At 43.7% G+C, this 19,415-nt stretch overlaps 1 protein-coding gene across 1 annotated transcript in view; it reads left to right on the top strand.

Moving 5' to 3' along the window:
- The window catches only part of WDR92 (WD repeat domain 92), a 30,900-nt gene extending 29,434 nt beyond the window's left edge, over nt 1–1,466 (top strand). The window contains exon 8 of the mRNA XM_005686812.3: nt 481–1,466. Within this exon, the coding sequence (XP_005686869.2) occupies nt 481–688 (208 nt within the window). The 3' untranslated portion in view covers nt 689–1,466. The remainder of the gene's footprint in view (nt 1–480) is intronic.

Genomic DNA, 19,415 nt, shown 5'->3' with positions numbered 1-19,415 from the left:
TTATAGTAAAAGATGATTAAGAGCACCAGGTCAATTTATTAAAGATGCTAGATCAATCTAGAACTTTCATAGTAAAATAAAAAATACTCATGCTGAACAGAAATGATGTTTCAACGTTTTTAGTAGAAATAATGGCTTTTTATGAGATTTGTGGGGTTTGGGCTTGAGGTTGAAATACTGTCTCCTTATTGCAATACAACTCAACATTAGAAAGATGCCTTGTGTTAGTCAGACAGTCATGTCTGACTCTTTGCAACCCCGTGGACGATAGACCCGCCAGGCTCCCCCTGTCCATGGAATTCTCCAGGCAAGAATACCGGAGTGTGTATTCACTTCCTTCTCCAAGAAAGATGCCTTAGTATTTATTTATCAGTTCCAGTAGTCAAGTGAAAAATAAAAATGGCTGTTGGAGCACAGGTGTAAGAATAAAATGACAAATACTAAGGTCTATCTCCTCTTACACTTTGATCTTATTTTCAGCGAATACCCGATTCAGCGATCAAAGAAAGACTCCGAGGGTGTAGAGATGGGAGTTGCAGGTTCCGTCAGCCTTCTGCAGAATGTTACGTTGTCTACTCAGCCCATTTCAAGTTTGGACTGGAGTCCAGATAAGAGGGGTCTGTGCATCTGTAGTTCATTTGACCAAATGGTGAGAGTACTGATCGTTACAAAACTCCACAAAATTTGATCTTTGGACTTGAAACCCTCCAAAGCAAATACTCAGAGAATATAGAATACGTTCTGGGATCCTCTGACCCTCACTGAACAAAGTGCGATTTGACTGACGGGAAAAGGCGTCAGACACAAACCTCTGGGCCAGCCTCTCTCTGGCTATGAAAGGTCACACGGCCTGACCAGCGTCCTGACTGGGTGGTGGTTTGCTGTTGCACATGGGGCGCCAAGGTCTCCAGAGGCAATTCTGTTCCTCTGCCCTCCATTTCTAATAAAAAGTTGAAACTTTTCTATAATTAATTATTTTAAATTTGTTCTATGTCCTGAGAGTTTCATATTCTGTAATTACAGTTGTATTGCATTTTAGTCTTCACAGGTTTGTAGTAGTGATTAAATTTGTTTTAAAATAGTTTACCTTGGTAAGACTATTGCGAATTAACCTTCATAGATAAATATACTTTGAGATAGTTCGGTGTCAATAAATCTCCATAAAGAACATTACTCTATAAAATACCAAAATGACATGTCATCAGTTTTCAGCTATTTGACTCAGAATGAAATGCTGTGATTGACAAAGACTTTTCTAACATTTTTTTAATCTTAAAAAACAAGTTGAATACTGGAGACTGTTCAGCTGCTGACTGTGATGATGTTGAGATGTGTAAGACTGTGGGGCTTTTGTAGTCTTGTTTTTTGTCAAACTGTTTAATATGTTTTGTGAATAAATTTTGTTTTTGAAGTCTGTAGAAGTTTTGATTCTTTTAATGGGAATAATAAAACCAACATCATCCCTTCTTTTGCTTTGTAAATGCATATTAATAAGTATCTCTTACGTCACTTTGTTTCCCCAGTGCCCTTCAAGAGACAGAACCACCTAAAACATTCATAAAATTCTTGTGGTTTCAGGGGTTCTTAGAAAGTCACTTGTTTGAATTCCCTAAATGTTTATAGAACCAAGCTACAGATGTAATTATTAAAGTAAAAAATTGAACTTTTAAAAAGCCTATCTTTGTGTTTTGTTTTTGTTTTTAATTTTCAAAGGAAAAAAATGAAAAATTTGCGAAGTTTCTTAGAACACTTATGCTTGGTGGTATAATTAGATTTAAGTCGAGGGATAAAACACTTCTAAGATTTTCTTTATTCACTTCTGACTGTGCTAGGTCTTGACCGCTCACGGGCTTTTCTCTAGTGGCGAGCGAGGGCTGCTCTGTAGTTGCGGTGTGCGGGCTTCTCACCGTGGTGACTTCTCTTGTTGCAGACTGTGGGCTCCAGGGCACGTGGGCTTCGGTAGTTCTGGTTCCTGGGCTTTAGAGCACAGGCTAAATAGTTGTGGCTCTCGGGCTTGGTTGCTCCACACCATGTGGGATCTTCCTGGACCAGGGATCAAGCTCGTGTCTCCTGCCTTGGCAGATGGATTCCTTACTACTGAGCCACCAAGGACGCCCTAAGATGTCCTTGATCGTAAGATTATCTTATGCCACTGAGAAAGAAAAATGTTGCCAATGAAACCGATACAATGCATCCTTATCACTTAGTGTTTCTTTCATATTCACTGAATGCTTTTTCAAACTTATTTAGATATAGTTTTTTTCATTATATGTCACTCTTGTATGTCCTTTAAAAGGAAAATATATTCAAAATAAATTTGGTGTGATATTCCTCAGATTTCTTCCTATTCAGAGTCTGATCCTTCTGAGTCACTTTTTGAATTGATCCACTATTCTTTTTCTCCTTCCAGTATTGTCGTTTGTAAGGATACCATCATGAACATCGTTGATGATGCAACGTTTCTTTAAAACACGCTCTCTATTGTCTTCAGGGTTTTCCTTCAGTTAACTAACACTTATCCTGCAAGTTTTGGTGTACACATGCAGGCCATGACGACTGTTACCATTGCTGTCTGGCTTAACTGCTGTGTAACAAACCACTGCTAACCTTGGTATCTTAAACAGCAACATCATTTACTGTGTTTAAGGTCTGTTGTTCGGGCAGGGCTTAGCAGGGAGGTTCATCTGTGCTCCACACAGAGTCCGTCAGGCAGTCTTGTTCAAGGCTGGAGGACCTGCTTTCAAGGTAGCACTCAGATGGCTTGCAAGGAAGGTGGTGCTGACTGTCCCCTGGGACTTCAGCTAGGCCTGAGAACCAGAGGCCTCTCCCTATGGCATAGGCTGCCTCAGAGCATAGTGGCTGGTTTCCAAGAATGAGCATCCCCAAAGAGAAGGCCAGGTAGAAGCTATAACGTTTTTGATGGCCTACCTTCATAATTCACTCAGCATCACTTTTACCTCACTATTATATCAGCTAAGGCAGTCATACCCACTCCCTCCAACCATCCCACCAATGCATGGGGAGGGGACATACATTCCACTTTCTGATGGGAGCTTGGCTAGATTCTGGAAGAACGTGTGAGAGACTGAAATATCGTGTTCATTTTTGGAAATACAATCTGGCACAGTGATTAAAAGAGGCATCCCAATTTCAAAGATGGAAGAAGGGAGGGTAGGGATGATGTGCTTGTTAAAAGTGATGAAACGCATTACTTGTTATGTGGGTACCCCATCCCACTCATCTGTCTACACCCCTCCTTGCCCCTGATCTATTGCAGACATTGCTACTCAGTCATGGTACTTGTTTTCTCTTGAGCTTCACGAGTTTTATCACACTCTGTTAGTAGCCATTCCCTACTGTTGGCAGGTGAGCCCACACTTACTTACTATCCTGAGTCTAGAGAGTGTTGTCCCATGGAGCCAGCTAGCCTCCTGGACCAGCATCATTAACTTAGTGTGGACCCCACCTTGATCCTCAGCTTTGTCAGTACCCCCACCTGAAATGATGAGGCTGTCCCGCACTAGAGAGTAGAAACTGACCATGCAAAAACCGGGATGGCACTTCCCTTACGATACAGTGAGGGTTGAGTCTCTTAAGTACCACACTGCTGAAGCTTGCCAATTGGTGCTCCTTCCTCTTTGTGTCAACTTCTCTGAGGTGCTGTGTTCTGGAGGCTTCCTGTGAGTGTAGAATTAGAGACAGACATTCTTGAAAGCATTTAGAAAGAATTTATCCAGGCCTTGTTTGGTCGCTCAGTTGTGTCTGAATTTTGGTAACCCCCTGGACTGCAGCATACTAGCCTTCCCCGTCCTTCACTGTCTCCTGAAATTAGCTCACTGAGTCAGTGATGCCATCCATCTCGCCCTCTGTCATGCACTTCTCTTGCCTTCAGTCTTTCCCAATTTCAGAGTCTTTTCCCAACGAGTTGGCTCTTCACATCAGGCAGGTGGCCAAAGTATTAGAGCTTCAGCATCGATCCTTCGAATGAATATTCAGAGTTGATTTCCTTTAGGATTGACTGGTTTGACCTCCTTGCAGTCCAAGGGATTCTTGAGTCTTCTCCAGCACCACAGTTCAAAAGCATCAATTCTTGGCCTCAGTGAAGCCTAAAATCAGAGCATCACAGAGCAGTGAGTCCCTTGAATACTGGGCACATTCTGACTGCCACTTCCTCTCTGCTTTTGTGTTAACATATGGCTCTTTGTTAGGTGTGGTGGTAAATTGTGGACTGTTTTGATAAGGGATCCAGGAATAGTTCTCACCATGGAGCCTAGGCCTTTCCAGGCAAGGGCTGCTTCATACAGAGAGATGCTTTCCTTTTGGTCACCAGATGGTCCCCTGAAGTAGGTGACGCCCGTAGGCTTTGCATTGTACAAAACTGGCTTGTGCAACACGAGTAGAATATCACCATCTGTATCAGATGCTGTGTCTAATTTGGAAAATAAATTGGCCATTGGCTTTTAGTTATGTTTCTAAAAAGGATCGGCTTTGCCCAGAAAGCCCCCGTCGCTGAAGGCCTTGCTACCCTCATCATGTTGTGTAGCTGCCCTCCTTACTCTGAATGAGACTAGGTTGCCAGGCTTCTCTTTCCACGGAACTCTTCCTTAGAGCTGGGCTCTACCCTGCAGGCCTTATAGGCTATATAATAAGTCCAAGAAGGGCCTGATGCTGCTCCTGAGAGAACCTGGGGCATTGGGCACATGCTACTCTCAGATCCATTGGGACCTGCTGACAGCAGTCCTGTCCCTCATCCATCCAGGTGAGGACTCAGGGCTGCCAGAAAATGTCCCCTACCCCTCGGCCCCACACCCTGAATGCTGCCTGGAGTGTTGAGAAGTCCTCTGGCCTGTGGACTCCCCGCTCTATCTTCCCTATGGGATTGGGCGGACAAGGGGTGGTGTGAAAACTTTTTTTTCTAGAATCTGTGACACTGTGTAGGGATCTAGAGGGAAAGGAGCCTGCCTCTGCTCAACCTTGAACCAGAAAAGTGGTGTTTTTTTTGTTTTGTTTTGTTTTTTTTCTGCACCACCCAGGCTTCAGGATCTTTGTTCCCTGACCAGGGATTGAACCTGGGCAACGCCAGTGAAAGCACCAAGTCCTAATCACTGGACTGCCTGGGAACCCCCGCTAAAGAGTTATCAGGACAGCAGAGAGGGAGCAGACGCAGGTTAGCCTCACGATACCATGGCCATCAACACAGGGTCCCCGGTTTTGCATCACACTTCAGGTTTGAAGGGAGGAATGGGATTGTGACTTTGTGTTCTTGCATCACAAAGGAAATGCAAGATAAACACAACCTCTGCTCCCCGGAGGGAAAGCATACATGTCAGAAGCAGCTATGACTCTGATCAAATACTGCTGCACTTATACAGTAGTGCTGGAGAAATTCTCCTGAAGGATTTTTTTAACAATTGAACTTTGCTTATGGTGTCTTGATCCAACTCTGTCCTTAAGGATAATACCAGATCACCCAGCGCTGTCCTTCATACAGTGTTCAGTTAAATGTTGATTGTTGATTTAAAAAATATGAAACAATGACAAAATGAGTAAAACTTCCATCTTAATTACGTCTCTTCTGTTTTCTCAAGATACCTCTATTGATACACAGATTCAGCTGCAGGTAACTGAAAACACAAAATATTTGTATTTTTCTTTCTTATAGCAATCCAGGGAGGTAATCCAGGCTGCTATGGTGGCTCATAATAATGAGAGACCTGGCTCTCTCCGTCTTGTTTCTCCACCCTCTGCATGATCCGTCTTTCTCCACAACACCCAGTGTGGCTGCTCCAGCTCCAATCATCACATCCACATTTTAGCCATCAGGAAAGTAATGCCCTGTGCCACTTAAAAGAACACCACTTTTGCTTTCATTCCATTGAAAGGGGATCTTTATAGGCCACAGTTTGGTCATACCTAAAAGTAGGTCTGAGCAACATACACTTTATTCTGTGCAGGGATACACTCAGCTGACAGCTGGCAGCTTTGGTACAAAGGACAACAGGGAAATGAGTATCAGAAGACATACGTGGATCTGACACATAGTCAAGCGTAAACTCCCCCTGGCTAAGTTTTCCCATGAGATGAAAACTATGGAGTGATCAATTCATGTGCCGCTTTCGGCCAGATCTGGGACCTGGAACCAATAGGACCATTGATTTGTCCTTCAGCTGGTATGGACAAGACATAGTAGAATCACTTGGTTTCCTGACATGTTTAATCACTCATAATATTTCAATACATTCCGTGGAAATCTAGTCCATTACAAAAATATCAAAGGAAAATTTTCCCTAAAATAAAACAAAAACACCTCTAATTTTCTATCCTAAATTTCTTGGGAACTTATTTTTACTCAGTAATTGCAGGCAGATTCTTTACTGTCTGATCCAGCAGGGAAGCCCTTACTCAATGATAATTTACTATAAATCCTAAGCACTATTTCCATCCAGAGCCAGTCCAAAGACATGATCAGTAGAACACGAATGAATTATTTTACTTCATGCATTTCCCTGGTGGCTCAGCGGTAAAGAAACCACCTGGAATGCAGGAGACACGTGTTCAATCCCTGGGTCGGGAAGATCCCCTGGAGGAGGAAATAGCACCCCACTCCAGTACTCTTGCCTGAAAAGTCCCCTGAACGGAAGAGCCCGGCGGGCTACAGTCCAGAGGGTCACAAAGAGTCAGACACGACTGCGTGACAGCTGAGTGAGAGAGCATAAGCTGTATAAGCTCACAAAAGAAACTTGAAGGGGAAACAGTGTGTTTATAAGTCAGTGTGTATTGTACCTGCTTAAAATCGCATTTGTTGATGATGTCGGTGGGCAAATTTTGTATTTATATAGGAAACATTGTTTCTGTCAATGTTTAAGTTCACCACACAAAACGATTTCATCCTTTTTCTGCAGGAGAACAGCTAAGAGGTTTCTGGCAAATACTTAGGGCTTTCGGTTGTGCCAAGGCACCATCAGATCTGCCTCTTCACAACTGTAAATGAATTGTCCCCCAACCCGCGGTCCCGGGAAGGAGGCAGTCTTGCCCAGGGCTGTGCATTCCCAATCGCGGGTTTTGCTGTTCTCTACCCTGTGGTGCGCTGCCCCCTTGTGGTAAATGTTAGTATTACAGACCTTTCATCACAGAAAATGGATTTCACTTTTCTATCCAATTCACAGTAGGCACACACGTTACATTGGACCTTGAGAAACACATTATCTTACAGAATTTTTTTGACCTAACTTTATTTTCTTTTTAAATTAATTTTTATTGGAGTATGATTGCTTTGTTGTTGTTTTTTTTTTGTTCAGTCGCTAAGTCGTGTCCCACTCTTTGTGACCGCATGAACTGCAGCACGCTAGGCTTCGCTGTCTTCCACTATCTCCCGAAGTTTGCTCAAACTCATGTCCACTGAGTCAGTGATGCCATCCAACCATCTTATCCTCTGTTGCCCCTTCTCCTCCTGCCCTCAGTCTTTCCCAGCATCAGGGTCTTTTCCAATGAGTCAACTCTTCGCATCAGGTGGTCAAAGTATTGGAGCTTCAGCTTCAGCATCAGCATCAGTCCTTCCAATGAATATTGACTTGATTTCCTTTAGGACTGACTGGTTCATCTCTTTGCTGTCCAACTGACTCTCAAGAGTCTTCTCCAGCACCACAATTCAAAAGCATCCATTCTTCAAAGCTCAGCTTTTCTTTATGGTCCAGCTCTCACACCCATACATGACTAGTGGAAAAAACATAGCTTTGACTATACAGAACTTTGTCGGCAAATGTTAGTTTCTGCTGTACAACACATGGAAATTTATCCCCAAAATGTGTGTTTATTAAAACATAAAACAAAACACTTTATCTATAACACGGCAGAGCACGGCTATGTTTATTATGCTTATTAAACAGTAGGTTTGTTAGTCAAAAGTTGTATAATTAGCTTTATTACATGCATCAACTTTACATTTAGTACCCATGAATGCTGACTTCCTAGAAGAAATATCTGGCTTTTTGTAAAGTGAGGAAATCGTCTTGTAGAGTAAATAAATAATACGTGCTTCCCCTGCCCACCACTAGTTCATTCTGTAAGTGCTGATTATAATGTGAAGTATTTCTTAAGTAAGGACTTCTTTATGTCATTACTTAACTTCCTGCAAATATTCTAGAATTTTCCCCTACCTTTCTTACTCCGGATTTGCATGGGATAGTTATTGCTCTCACAAGCTATTTCTGCATGAACAAGCTGATGAGCAAGAGGCCTCCACCTGCCCACTGTGGGCACCGTGGACCACATAGCCACACAAACAACATTAAATCAACAGTGCAGTCAAGAGAGACTCACGGTTCTCCTTCACCAGAAGGCTGAAGACATACTTCCGGCTCCTCATTTTAAATCTTCTTCAACTTTTCTGGTTGGTCTGTAGACTGAAAAAAAAAAAAAAATACACAGTTGAGAATTATGTTTTATTTGGTGGATTGCTGCGGACTCCAGCCCCAGGGGGCAGCCTCTGAGATAGCTCTGAGGGACTGCTCTGAAGAAGTAGTAAGGGAGGAGCCAGGATACAGAGGAGTTTTGCAACAAAAACCAGGTTGTCGAACTTCCCTGGTGATCTAGTGGTTAAGAATTCTCCTGCCAACGCGTGGGATGGGGTATCGATCCTTGGTCTAGGGAGATCCCACTTGCTGTGTAGCCACTAGGCTGGGGCACCACGACTGCCGAGCCTTTGCTCTTGTGCCCTCCAGCTGCAACTGCTGAAGCCCACGTGCTCTAGCACCTGAGTGCTGCATTGGAGTCCTCTCACAACTACCGTGCCCGCAGCTGCTGAAGCTCACGTGCCTAAAGCCTGTGCTCTCCAACAAGAGAAGCCACTGCAATGAGAGGCCTGCACACAACCAGGGGGCAGTCCCTGCTTGCCTCAACTAGAGAAAGTCTGGGGGCAACCAAGACCTAGCTCAGCCAAGCATTAAAAAAGCAAAACAAACAAAAAACCGGTTGTTGGAGCATCAAAAGATTGCTGTTAATTAAAGAAAACCAGACATCTTAAATTAATGGATTTAGCACTTTTTTTAAATGAGAGGATGCAGTAGTCAATAAAATCATCCCTTTGATAAGCACCTTAACTATCGAGGGCCAGTGTCCTGTTTTCTCCATCCTGAGTTCTCTCAGGGTGAACTCTAGGGGCAGCTGCAGTAGCTGATGGCCACAACACCCTTTGCTTCCTGATATGGCAGGCAACGTTCTTCATCCACAGGCCCTAAGAATGCTCACTCAGGGGCCTTTCGCAGCAAATCAGAATTGTCAGCTCTGGAAGAGGCGTCAGAAATGGCTGAGACCCATGGTTCATTTGGAGACAGGTCGGGTTCTGCATCCCCTGACCCTGGCCCAGGGCTCTTCTCCATGCACTGCCCAAGGAAGCCGCTCTACACTCCAGTCCCCTGGAACCAGGACACCACCTCTCAGGCCTCAAGCCAGAAGCTGAGATCAGGTGAGCGAACCACACCATGCTCAGAGGAGCAGGAAGTGACTGGAGGAAGAAAGGCAGAGGCCTGGTGCTTAGCACCTGCAGATAAATGAGTGTTTGACCTGGGCTGAACACGCTGCTTATCTGGTGAGAGATAACAGTCACACTCCTGTGCTGTGGGAAGAAGCTGGCCTGGTCCTCACGGCCACTGAACAGCAGACTCGGAAGGATAGACAAGGGGAGACTGTTAGCACCCACCCAGGGGGGCCCTGAACTCCTGGGAGGGCTCAGGAGGGGAGTCCTGGCAGCTAGGCTCCTTACTTATGTGTGAAGGGCCATCGGGCGTGCACTGGACTTCCCAAATCTGCTCAGTAAAGCTTCTTAGAAGAAACGTCCTAAGCCTCATCCTATTTCTCACTGTTCAGGCTCCCAAAGCTGAAGAAAGCTGTGAAGAATGAACCCAGAGGGAAAAAAACACCATTAGTTTGTCTCTGGAGAGACTTGACCAAGGTAACATAAAAATAATCACATTGACAATAATCACAGCTAATAGTTACTGCTTAGTAACTATGTGGCAGGCACTATACTGTCTCCCCGTTCGCAGTAACTTGTTCACTCTTCACCACAAAACTTTGAGGTCAGCACTGTTGCTGTGGACATTTGCAATTGAACAACAGGCTTCAAGAGGTTAGGAGGTTTACCCAAAGCCCCGCGGCCAGGAAGCAGGAGCTCCAGAAGTACAGAAAGGTGATTCGGGGTGGGGGTGGGATGAATTGGGAGATTGGGATCAACACGTATACACTATTGATGCTATGTATAAGATAGATAACTAATGAGAATATGCTGGAACTCTACTCAGTGGTCTGTGGTGACCTAAATGGGAAGGAAATCCGAAAAGAGGGGAATTGTGTATATGCATAGCTGATTCTCTGGTGGCTCAGATGGCAAAGAATCTGCCGGCAACGTGGGATACCTGGGTTTGATTGCTGGGTTGGGAAGATCCCCTGGAGAAGGAAACGGCTACCCACTCCAGTATTCTCGCCTGGAGAATTCCATGGACAGAGGAGCCTATCAGTCCCCAGTCCATGGGGTCGCAAAGAGTCGGACATGACCGAACAACTTTCACAGCTGATTCACTTTGCTGTACAACCGAAAGTAACACGACATTGTAAAGCAATTATACGCCAATAAAAATTAATTTAACAAATTACGATGTAATTTACCTACTTTTAAAGAGGCTCCCTCTACACTACAATGGAAATGAATCAGACAAAAAAAGAATAAGGACATATACGTATATATAATTGAACCACTTTTCTGTACAGTTGAAACTAACACAATATTGTAAATCAACTATCCTTCAATTTTAAAAAATGATTTAAAAAAGAAATAAATGTAGCTTGTCCATCTCTGGAACCCAGACTCTGAACTTCATCTTTTCAATGCATCCGTGGAAGCTGCTGATGCATTTGGGAGGAGTTCGGTGGGGGAGGAGCAGGCAAGGAGCACTGTAAGGGGAGGAGGGGAGAAGGAAAACCACCGCTCACAGGTGGGCTGGGCAGCACTTTCCACCACGCATAACAACAGTCCATGCCCAGGGTTACCTCCTTCATCAGTGACAGAAGCCCAGTCTTTATCACAGCCCATAATGAAGATTACATTTGCCAGCCTCTCCTTCAGGTAGGTGTGCCCACCATAGGGTAGGGGTAGGGGACCCTGAGGAAGGGGGTAGAGCCTAGAGGATGAGGAGCCTGGGTCCTGAAGACCTCGGAGCCCCCAGGTCCGCACAGTCTGTTTACCGTGTCTGCTTCTACCTGAAGACTAATGAACATGTTTCTTGTTTAAGCCAGTGACAGCTTGAGATTCTCTTGTATGCGTGGATACTAGTGCTAACTGCTAACTTTCACCCACTTTTTACCTGGGGACTCAGGCTCAGAATGAGTAAGTATCTTAACCAAAGTTGTGTGAGTATTACCTGGCAGAGTTCAGATTTGACTCTGTCCATCTGACCCTAGAGTTTCTTTCTTCCTAGCACAGTCTATACTAGCAAAAGGAACAGCAACATGCATGATTTGGTGCTTTACATTTTGAAAACTTTTTTTTAATATCTTGAAAACATTTAAAAATACATTAGGCAATGTGTATGGTTTGGGATTTAGGATCTGCAAGCAGCAGAAATGGATTCTCCATCAGAAGTCCCCAGCCTCTGGGGTCTGAGATGCCTGATGATCTGAGGTGGATCTGATGTAATAATAATAGAAATAGAGTGCGCAATAAATGTAATGTGTTTGAATCACCCCAAAACCACCCACCACCCACCCCCTGGACCTGCCGGCTGTGGTCTTCCGTGAAACTGGTCCCTGGTGCCAAAACATTTGCGGACTGCTGCTCTAGATAACTTATACTAAAGAGCACTCTATTGGGAGGATTTGGGGGTGGGTATCAGTTAGTGTTCAACCAGAGAAGCAGAGTGACTGCGGGCTTATTACAAGGGTTTGACATGCAATTGTGGGAACTGGTTAAGCTGGTTAAGTCGAGTCTGTAAGGCTGCTGTCCTCTAGGTCTGATGCTGGAGCTTGGTGTCCACAGGGCAGACGGGGACCAAAAAACCTGTCTACACGCATCTGCAGTCTTGGTTGCCCAGCTGCTGGCCTGCTTCTCTGCCGACGTAGCCTGACTTCAATGTGGGAACTACTGCAACCTTCATCTTGGTTGGAATTTTGGGCCTTGTTGATGAAAATAATTAATAAATCAATAAATAAGAATTCTATAGTAGAAATGGGAGCATTTTATTTGAGCTAACTGAGGACTATGTGCTTGCGCTCAGTCGTGTCCGACTCTTTGTGACCCTTTGGACTGTGGCTCACCGGGCTCCTCTGTCCATGGGACTTTTCAGGTAAGAATCCCACAGTGGGTTGCCGTTTCCTGCTCCAGAGGATCTTCCCAACCCAGGGACTGAACCTGCACCTCCTTTATCTCCTGGGTTGCAGGCAGATTCTTTACCAGCTGAGCCATCAGGGAAGCCCAAGGTTTACAGCCTGGAGACAGCTCTCAGATGACTGAGGAACTCCTCCAGAGAAGCACGATTTCCAGCACGGTTCTATATCTGTCAGAACAAAGAACACTAAATAAATCAGGTGCACATTCCATCAAGATGTCAAAAAAGCCAGATCAGCACGTACACAGTGAGTCACCACTATGTTTTACATGGACATTCTTTACTTTTGGTCAATGTGCCCTTTTCTCTAATAATTGAGGCAGATGTACAGTGCATGCTTCAGTTCAGTTCAGTCGTTGAGTCATGTCCAACTCTTGGCGACCCCATGGACTGCAGCTCACCAGGCTTCTCTGTTCATCACCAACTCCCAGAGCTTGCTCAAACTCATGTCCTTTGCATCAGTGATGCCTTCCAACCATCTCGTCCTCTGTCATCTCCTTCTCCTCCTGCCTCTAATCTTTCCCAGCATCAGGGTCTTTTCCAATGAGTCAGTTCTTCACATCAGGTGGCCAAAGTATTGGAGTTTCAGCTTCAGCATCAGTCCTTCCAATGAATATTCAGGACTGATTTCCTTTAGGATTGGCTGGTTGGATCTTCTTGCAGTCCAAGGGACTCTCAAGAGTCTTCTCCAACATCACAGTTCAAAAGCATCAATTCTTTGGCGCTCAGCTTTCTCTATAGTCCAACTCTCACATCCATACATGACTACTGGAAAAACCATAGCCTTGACTAGACAGACCTTTGTTGGCAAAGTAATGTCTCTCCTTTTTAATATGCTGTCTAGGTTTGTCATAGCTTTTCTTCCAAGGAGCAAGTGTCTTTTAATTTCATGGCTGCAGTCACCATCTGCAGTGATGTTGGAGCTCCCCCAAAATAAAGTCTGTTTCCACTGTTTCTCCATCTATTTGCCATGAAGTGATGGGACTGAATGCCATGATCTTAGTTTTCTGAATGTTGAGTTTTAAGCCAACATTTTCACCCTCCTCTTTCACTTTCATCAAGAGGCTCTTTAGTTCCTCTTCACTTTCTGCCATATGGGTGGTGTCATCTGCATATCTGAGGTTATTGATATCTCTCCCAGCAATCTTGATTCCAGCCCAGCATTTCGAATGATGTACTCTGCGTATAAGTTAAATAAGCAGAGTGACAACATACAGCCTTGATGGACTCCTTTCCCTATTTGGAACCAGTCTGTGTTTCCATGTCTGATTCTAACTGTTGCTTCTTGACCTGCATATAGATTCCCATCTCTTTAAGAATTTTCCACACTTTGTTCCTTGAAAGGCCACAAACAGGCTGTTTTAGTTGACATGAAATTCAACTGAGCTCATTGATAAGCCAGAATAACTTTCTCAGACCTCAGTATGTGAACTTTTCTTCTATCAGCCTGAGTCCTAAGATGGGAGCACCCCTGCTCCCTGATCATTCTGGTTAGCTCAGGAGGGGCTGGGCCCAGCCAGGCCAGTGCAGGGAGCCTTGGTCCCCAGATATCTGGCTCCATATCCCATGTTCCTTCTCCTACAAGCAGGCTAAATGACTCAGGTGACATTGAATCATTACTTAGAGCAGAGAGATCCCCTAGGTTTAACTGAGTTTTGCCACACTTGATTCCCAATTGACAGGTTCTACAGGTCCCCATGGAGATTAAAAAAGAATTTTATTTGCTGTCTTCATTTACTAGGAAAAGTGGGATCTGGCTGGGGACTCAGCTTACTTGTCAGACGCTTTATGTAACATTTGTCAGCAGAAGGGCTCAAGCCCTTGCCAGGATCCCTCCAGGAAATGTGAAGAGAGTCACTCCTTGTTTCATATTGAAACTCTAACTAAAAACCTTAATTTATCTACTTAAAAAATAATTGTAATATATAGTGGAACTATATGTAATCTTGTCCTGTATTTTCCAAGTCTCCTGTAAATATGTTATCATATCTTCATAATTTAAAAAATTTTTAAAAAGGGAAAAAAAGAAAGTCACTCCTGCTTGATCCTCACCAGGGATGGGAGAGGCTCAGCTGCTGATAAAGGTCTATCAATCTTCAGAGGGCTACAGGCACCACATTTATTCAAGAGTAAATGTGGATCGTTAGGCAAAGCCGACTGTAAGTTAGAACAGGAGTCTCTTGATTGTGCTGTTGATATTCATCACTGTAATAAAATTGTCTAATTGAAAAAGTCCATATTGACAAACCAAAAAGAAGTGCATTGATTTAATCATAGTTTTGCATTATTAACTCTACAAATTTTTATTCCATGGAGCTGTCACATTTTTCATCAGGCAGGTCATCTCTTAAAGGGGGCCAAAGGTTTATCCTGGAAAATTCCTGAGACTGGAAGATAAGGAAGTTTTGTGGCTCCCAAGAAGAGCGGTTTTGTTTTTTGTATGCACTGGTGTGTGTGTGTGTGTGTGTGTGTGTGTGTGTGTGTGTGTGTCCATAGACTGATCTCCTTCGATGATCTGAGCCAAAGAGATGGGAATGTCAAGTTTGCTCAGTCAGTCCTGTGGACTGAGATCACTTATGGGCAAGAAAGGATGGGGAGTCAGTGTATTACTACAGGCTCACATACCTGGTGGCTCTGACCCTGTAAGGACAGCCCAATTTGGGGATGGGCAAGGGCATTGTGGTGATTATCCATAGCACTTGACTGGGCTCATCATAGTAAGCACTCAGTAAAGACCGGCTTATTGGTTAAATGTTTGGAAGCAATGGTGTCATTTAGAGATTGCATTCAGTTGCACGTAACAAAGACCCAGAAAGTCCTGGGTTTATTCTCAGCACAATGGCAGTCAAGACGAAGGCAGCCTAGGACTGCAGGGCAGAGCTCCAGGATGCTGCCTCCCTTCTTCTCCACAGTGCCTGTACGTTGCTTCCCTTCTAATCGCTTCATGGTCCAGGACAGCTACTGGGATGCTAGCCATCTAACCACTATGCGGGTCGGAGGGAGAAACAAAGGCAGAAGAACCAAAAGACGCGTAACTTCCAGGAAGCAGCATTTCAGAACGCTCCACACGACACTTGCATTCACAGTTCTGTGGCCAGAAGCTAGCCCTGTGATCATATTTAACTGAAAGTGGGGCAGTGAAATGCAGTTTTTCGTTAGGTATACCACCACTCTGAAACTAAAAAAGGAATCCCTTACTAAGGAATTAGAGGAAAATGGATATTGTGCTGGTGTTAGTATCAATAGTTTCTGTCACAAACACTGTTACATTAGCATGGTTTGGGGAAGAGACGAATTGGTGACATCCATTAAAATGTGAAATATTCATACCCTTTAAACCCCCAAATTTACTTTGTAAATCCTTTCTATAGGTTATTCTCACATATGTACACACATATACACATGATTATTATATCACTGTACTATTTATATAAGCAAATTGGAAATAACCTAAATGTCCACTGACTACTAAATTGTTGAAAAACACTGCGATACTATTATGGAGTAGTATGCAGCTATGAAAAAGAATGAGGCAACTCTAAGTATTGAGATGGATTATGTGCATGCTAAATTGCTTCAGCTGTGTCTAACTCTCCGCTCCTATGGACCATAGCCCACCAGGCTCCTCTGTCAATGGGATGCTCCAGGCAAGAATACTGGAGTGGGTTGTCATGACCTCCTCTAGGGGATCTTCCAGACCCAGGGATTAAACCCACATCTCTTCTGTCTCCTGCATTGGCAGGTGAGTTCTTTACCACTAGTGCCACCTGGGAGGTTCCCTGGGATGGACTATGATGTGTTCTTACACCAAAAGGCAAGCTTCAGGATATTATACATCTTGTAATAAGTATAATATGAGTCCATTAGTAACACTGTATTATATATGTTCCTGGAAATGTATCAGAGTCTTTGTAGACAGAGAAATGAGCCTGTGTAATTTGAAAGAGTTGCCAGAAATGCTAAAAATCAGTTAACAACTGTGGGCTGAACTCCTGATTAAAATAAAAGAATCAAGTCTGTGGTCAGAGAAAGTGGAACCAATCTGGTTTCCAGAAGAATTCTGCTGGAACCAAGTCTGCACCAGTATGTTGGATGGGCTAATCAGATGTGAAGTCTTTGCAGCACATTTTAAGGGTGAAACTGGAATGCTGCTGGCAGAATGGTGAACAGATGCCCTGATGTGACATTCTGATGGCATTAGTGTGGGATAATAATAGGCTTTGTAATATACTGAACTCTCACAAGAAACAGGGAGGGAATTCCCTGGCAGTCCAGTGATTAGGACACTGTATTTCTACTGTAGGGGGCACAGGTTTGATCCCTAGTTCAAACTAGTTGGGGAACTAAGATCTCGAAAGCCTCAAGGCAAGGTTAAAAAAATACAGAAACAGAAGGAAATTTCCAGCAATAACAAAACAATAGGACATGCAGATACATGCATAGTGAGCTAAAACTAGAATCAAGGGAGAAAAGCAAACTGCAAGGCATGGAGAATCAATGTCAGTGTCAGCCTCAAATGCAGGGGGTGGAAGCTTAGCCCTGAGCCTGCTGCCAGGGCCCATACCTCATTATGAAGTTTAAAAGCATCCCCTGTTGGTAGGATACATGACTCCAGGAAAAAGCAAATGGAAATCCCTTTTGGAGGAGAGCTCAGTCGTTCAGTTGTGTCTGACTATTTGCGACCCATGGACTCTAGCCCACCAGGCTTCTCTGTCCATGGGATTCTCCAGGCAAGAATACTGGCGTGGGTTGCCATTTCCTTCTCCAGGGGATCTTCCTGATCCAAGGATAGAACCTGTGTCTCTTGCATCTCCCACATCTGCAGGAAGTTTCTTTACCACTGTGCCAGGACGGTGTCAATGATTCAGGATTTCAAGATTCCCACAGATTAAAGACAACTAAATAACAGATCAAAATAAGAAATCGCCAAACAGTTTCAGTCATGCCACTGCTACTTAATTGCTTGTATGACCTTGGGTAAATCACTTAGCCTCTTCAAGCCTCAGTATTCCCACCTTTTAAACAGGGGCAATAAGTTTATAAAAGGTATCAAACTTGTAGAGCAATTAGTAAATGCTCAGCAAATGCAAGAAGTAATTATTATTATTACTTTTATTCCTGGATATCCCTTCCTTCTGGTCACTGTGTGCAATCAAGTCCACTGATTAGCATGTATCTGAGTATAATCCACTCAATTGCATCTCTAGGTCCCCAGTGCATCTCAACTTTGATGGCAGCACCCTGAGCCTCTCCCTTCCATGCCGCTCTCACAAATATAAGCATGAACCATATCCACATGTGGTGTGGTGCGACCAAATATTTTTTTAAAAAAATAAATAATAGTGCATATATGGAGGCTAAGAAGGGAATCCTAAATGCAAAGGGCCAGAATCTTTGTGTTAGGGTCCAACAGATGTGGCTTATGCTTCAGAATGTTTGTGGATGGTTCTCGCTGACTTTTGGGGGCTTCCCAAGTGGCTCAGTGGTAAAGAATTCTCCTGCCAATACAGGAGATTTGGGTTCCATCACTAGGTCAGGAAGACCCTCTGGAGAAGCAAGTGGTAACCCACTCCAATATTCTTGCCTGGGAAATCCTAAGGACAGAGGAGACTGGTGGGCTATAGCCCATGGGGTCACGAAGAGTCAGACATGACTTAGCAACACAACAAGGATGAAAAAGTTGACACTGAGAGTATGGCTCGTCTTCAGCCATCAGTCAGGTATTTGCTTTCACATCCAGGGCACTTACAGTTCTGTGCCGCCAGCACTGTTCACCTAGGCAACCAACCCCCGGCCCCCTGACACACACATCTGGGCATCTCAGCCCTCTTATAGAGGCTCACCATCCTCAGTCACAACCTTGGGTGATTTAACCATGCTTCGCCATGGTTCCAGAACCCTTTTCCTTGTATTAAAAACCTGGCCCATTGACCCTGTCTATGGACCTATGCTTTAGCCAGCAAGCACATATGAGTATCTTTCAGGGTAAGGACCTCTAGGGCTTCCATATGTTAATGTTTAGTTGTTGGTTTACAATGAGTCTAGAGCTGAAAACAACATAGACGGTGTCTTGGGTAAAATTTGCTGGAAGCAGGGGATCTGAGTGCATATGAGTCACTGATTGGGAGTGCCCATCAGAAAATAAATTAAAAAATAAAAAGGAGACAAGAAAGTCAGATAGGGAAGCAAGACAAGCCTTTGTGTGATCCCTAGGGGTAGACTCTGGAGCAGTGCTGTCCGGCAGAAGTTTTTGCAGAGGAGAATGTTCTATATAACTAGCGCAGTACAGTACAGTTACCACTATCTATGTAGCTCCATTGAGCATTTGAAATACGACTCGCGTAACTGGCATATAATTTTTAATTAAATTACATGTGTACTTTAATTAAATAAATCACATAATTTTAAATAAATTACATAATTTTAAATAAAGTATATAATTAAATGTGACTGATGGCTACTATTGGACAATTCAGTTCTGGAGTATGAACCTCAAGTCAGAATTGAGAAGAGGGAGTGAGCTTCTTGTGGTCTAATTGACGGTGGGCTGCCCTGGCTTTGGTGGGAGGGCAGGTAGGGCACGATTTTCCAGGCAAAACTGTTAGCAGCGCTTTTCTCTCTATCTTTCTCCTCTTAATCAACAGATGCTCTTCTGTGTCAGTGAATCTATTTATGTTTTTATAAATAAGTTACAGAAAACAAACTTATGGTTACCAAGGGGGAAGAGGAGGAGGGATATATTTGTAGTTTGGGATTAAAATATACACATTACTGTGTATAAGATAGGTAACTAACAAGGACCTGTGGTATAGCATAGGGAACTATACTCAATATCGTGTAATAATCTACAATGGAAGAGAATGTTAATATATATATATATATATATATATGCATGTAAATACTTTGGCTACCTGATGTGAAGTGCCAACTCATTGAAAAAGACCCTGACGCTAGGAAACATTGAGGGCAGGAGGAGGAGAGGGTGACAGAGAATGAGATGGTTGGATTGCATCACTGAATCAATGTACATGAGTTTGA

Source organism: Capra hircus, chromosome 11 (genome assembly GCF_001704415.2).
Source record: "Capra hircus breed San Clemente chromosome 11, ASM170441v1, whole genome shotgun sequence".
Classification (NCBI taxonomy): Eukaryota; Metazoa; Chordata; class Mammalia; order Artiodactyla; family Bovidae; genus Capra; species Capra hircus.
The sequence above is the reverse complement of the archived record's forward strand: the minus strand, read 5'-3'. Positions and strand labels throughout refer to the sequence as shown.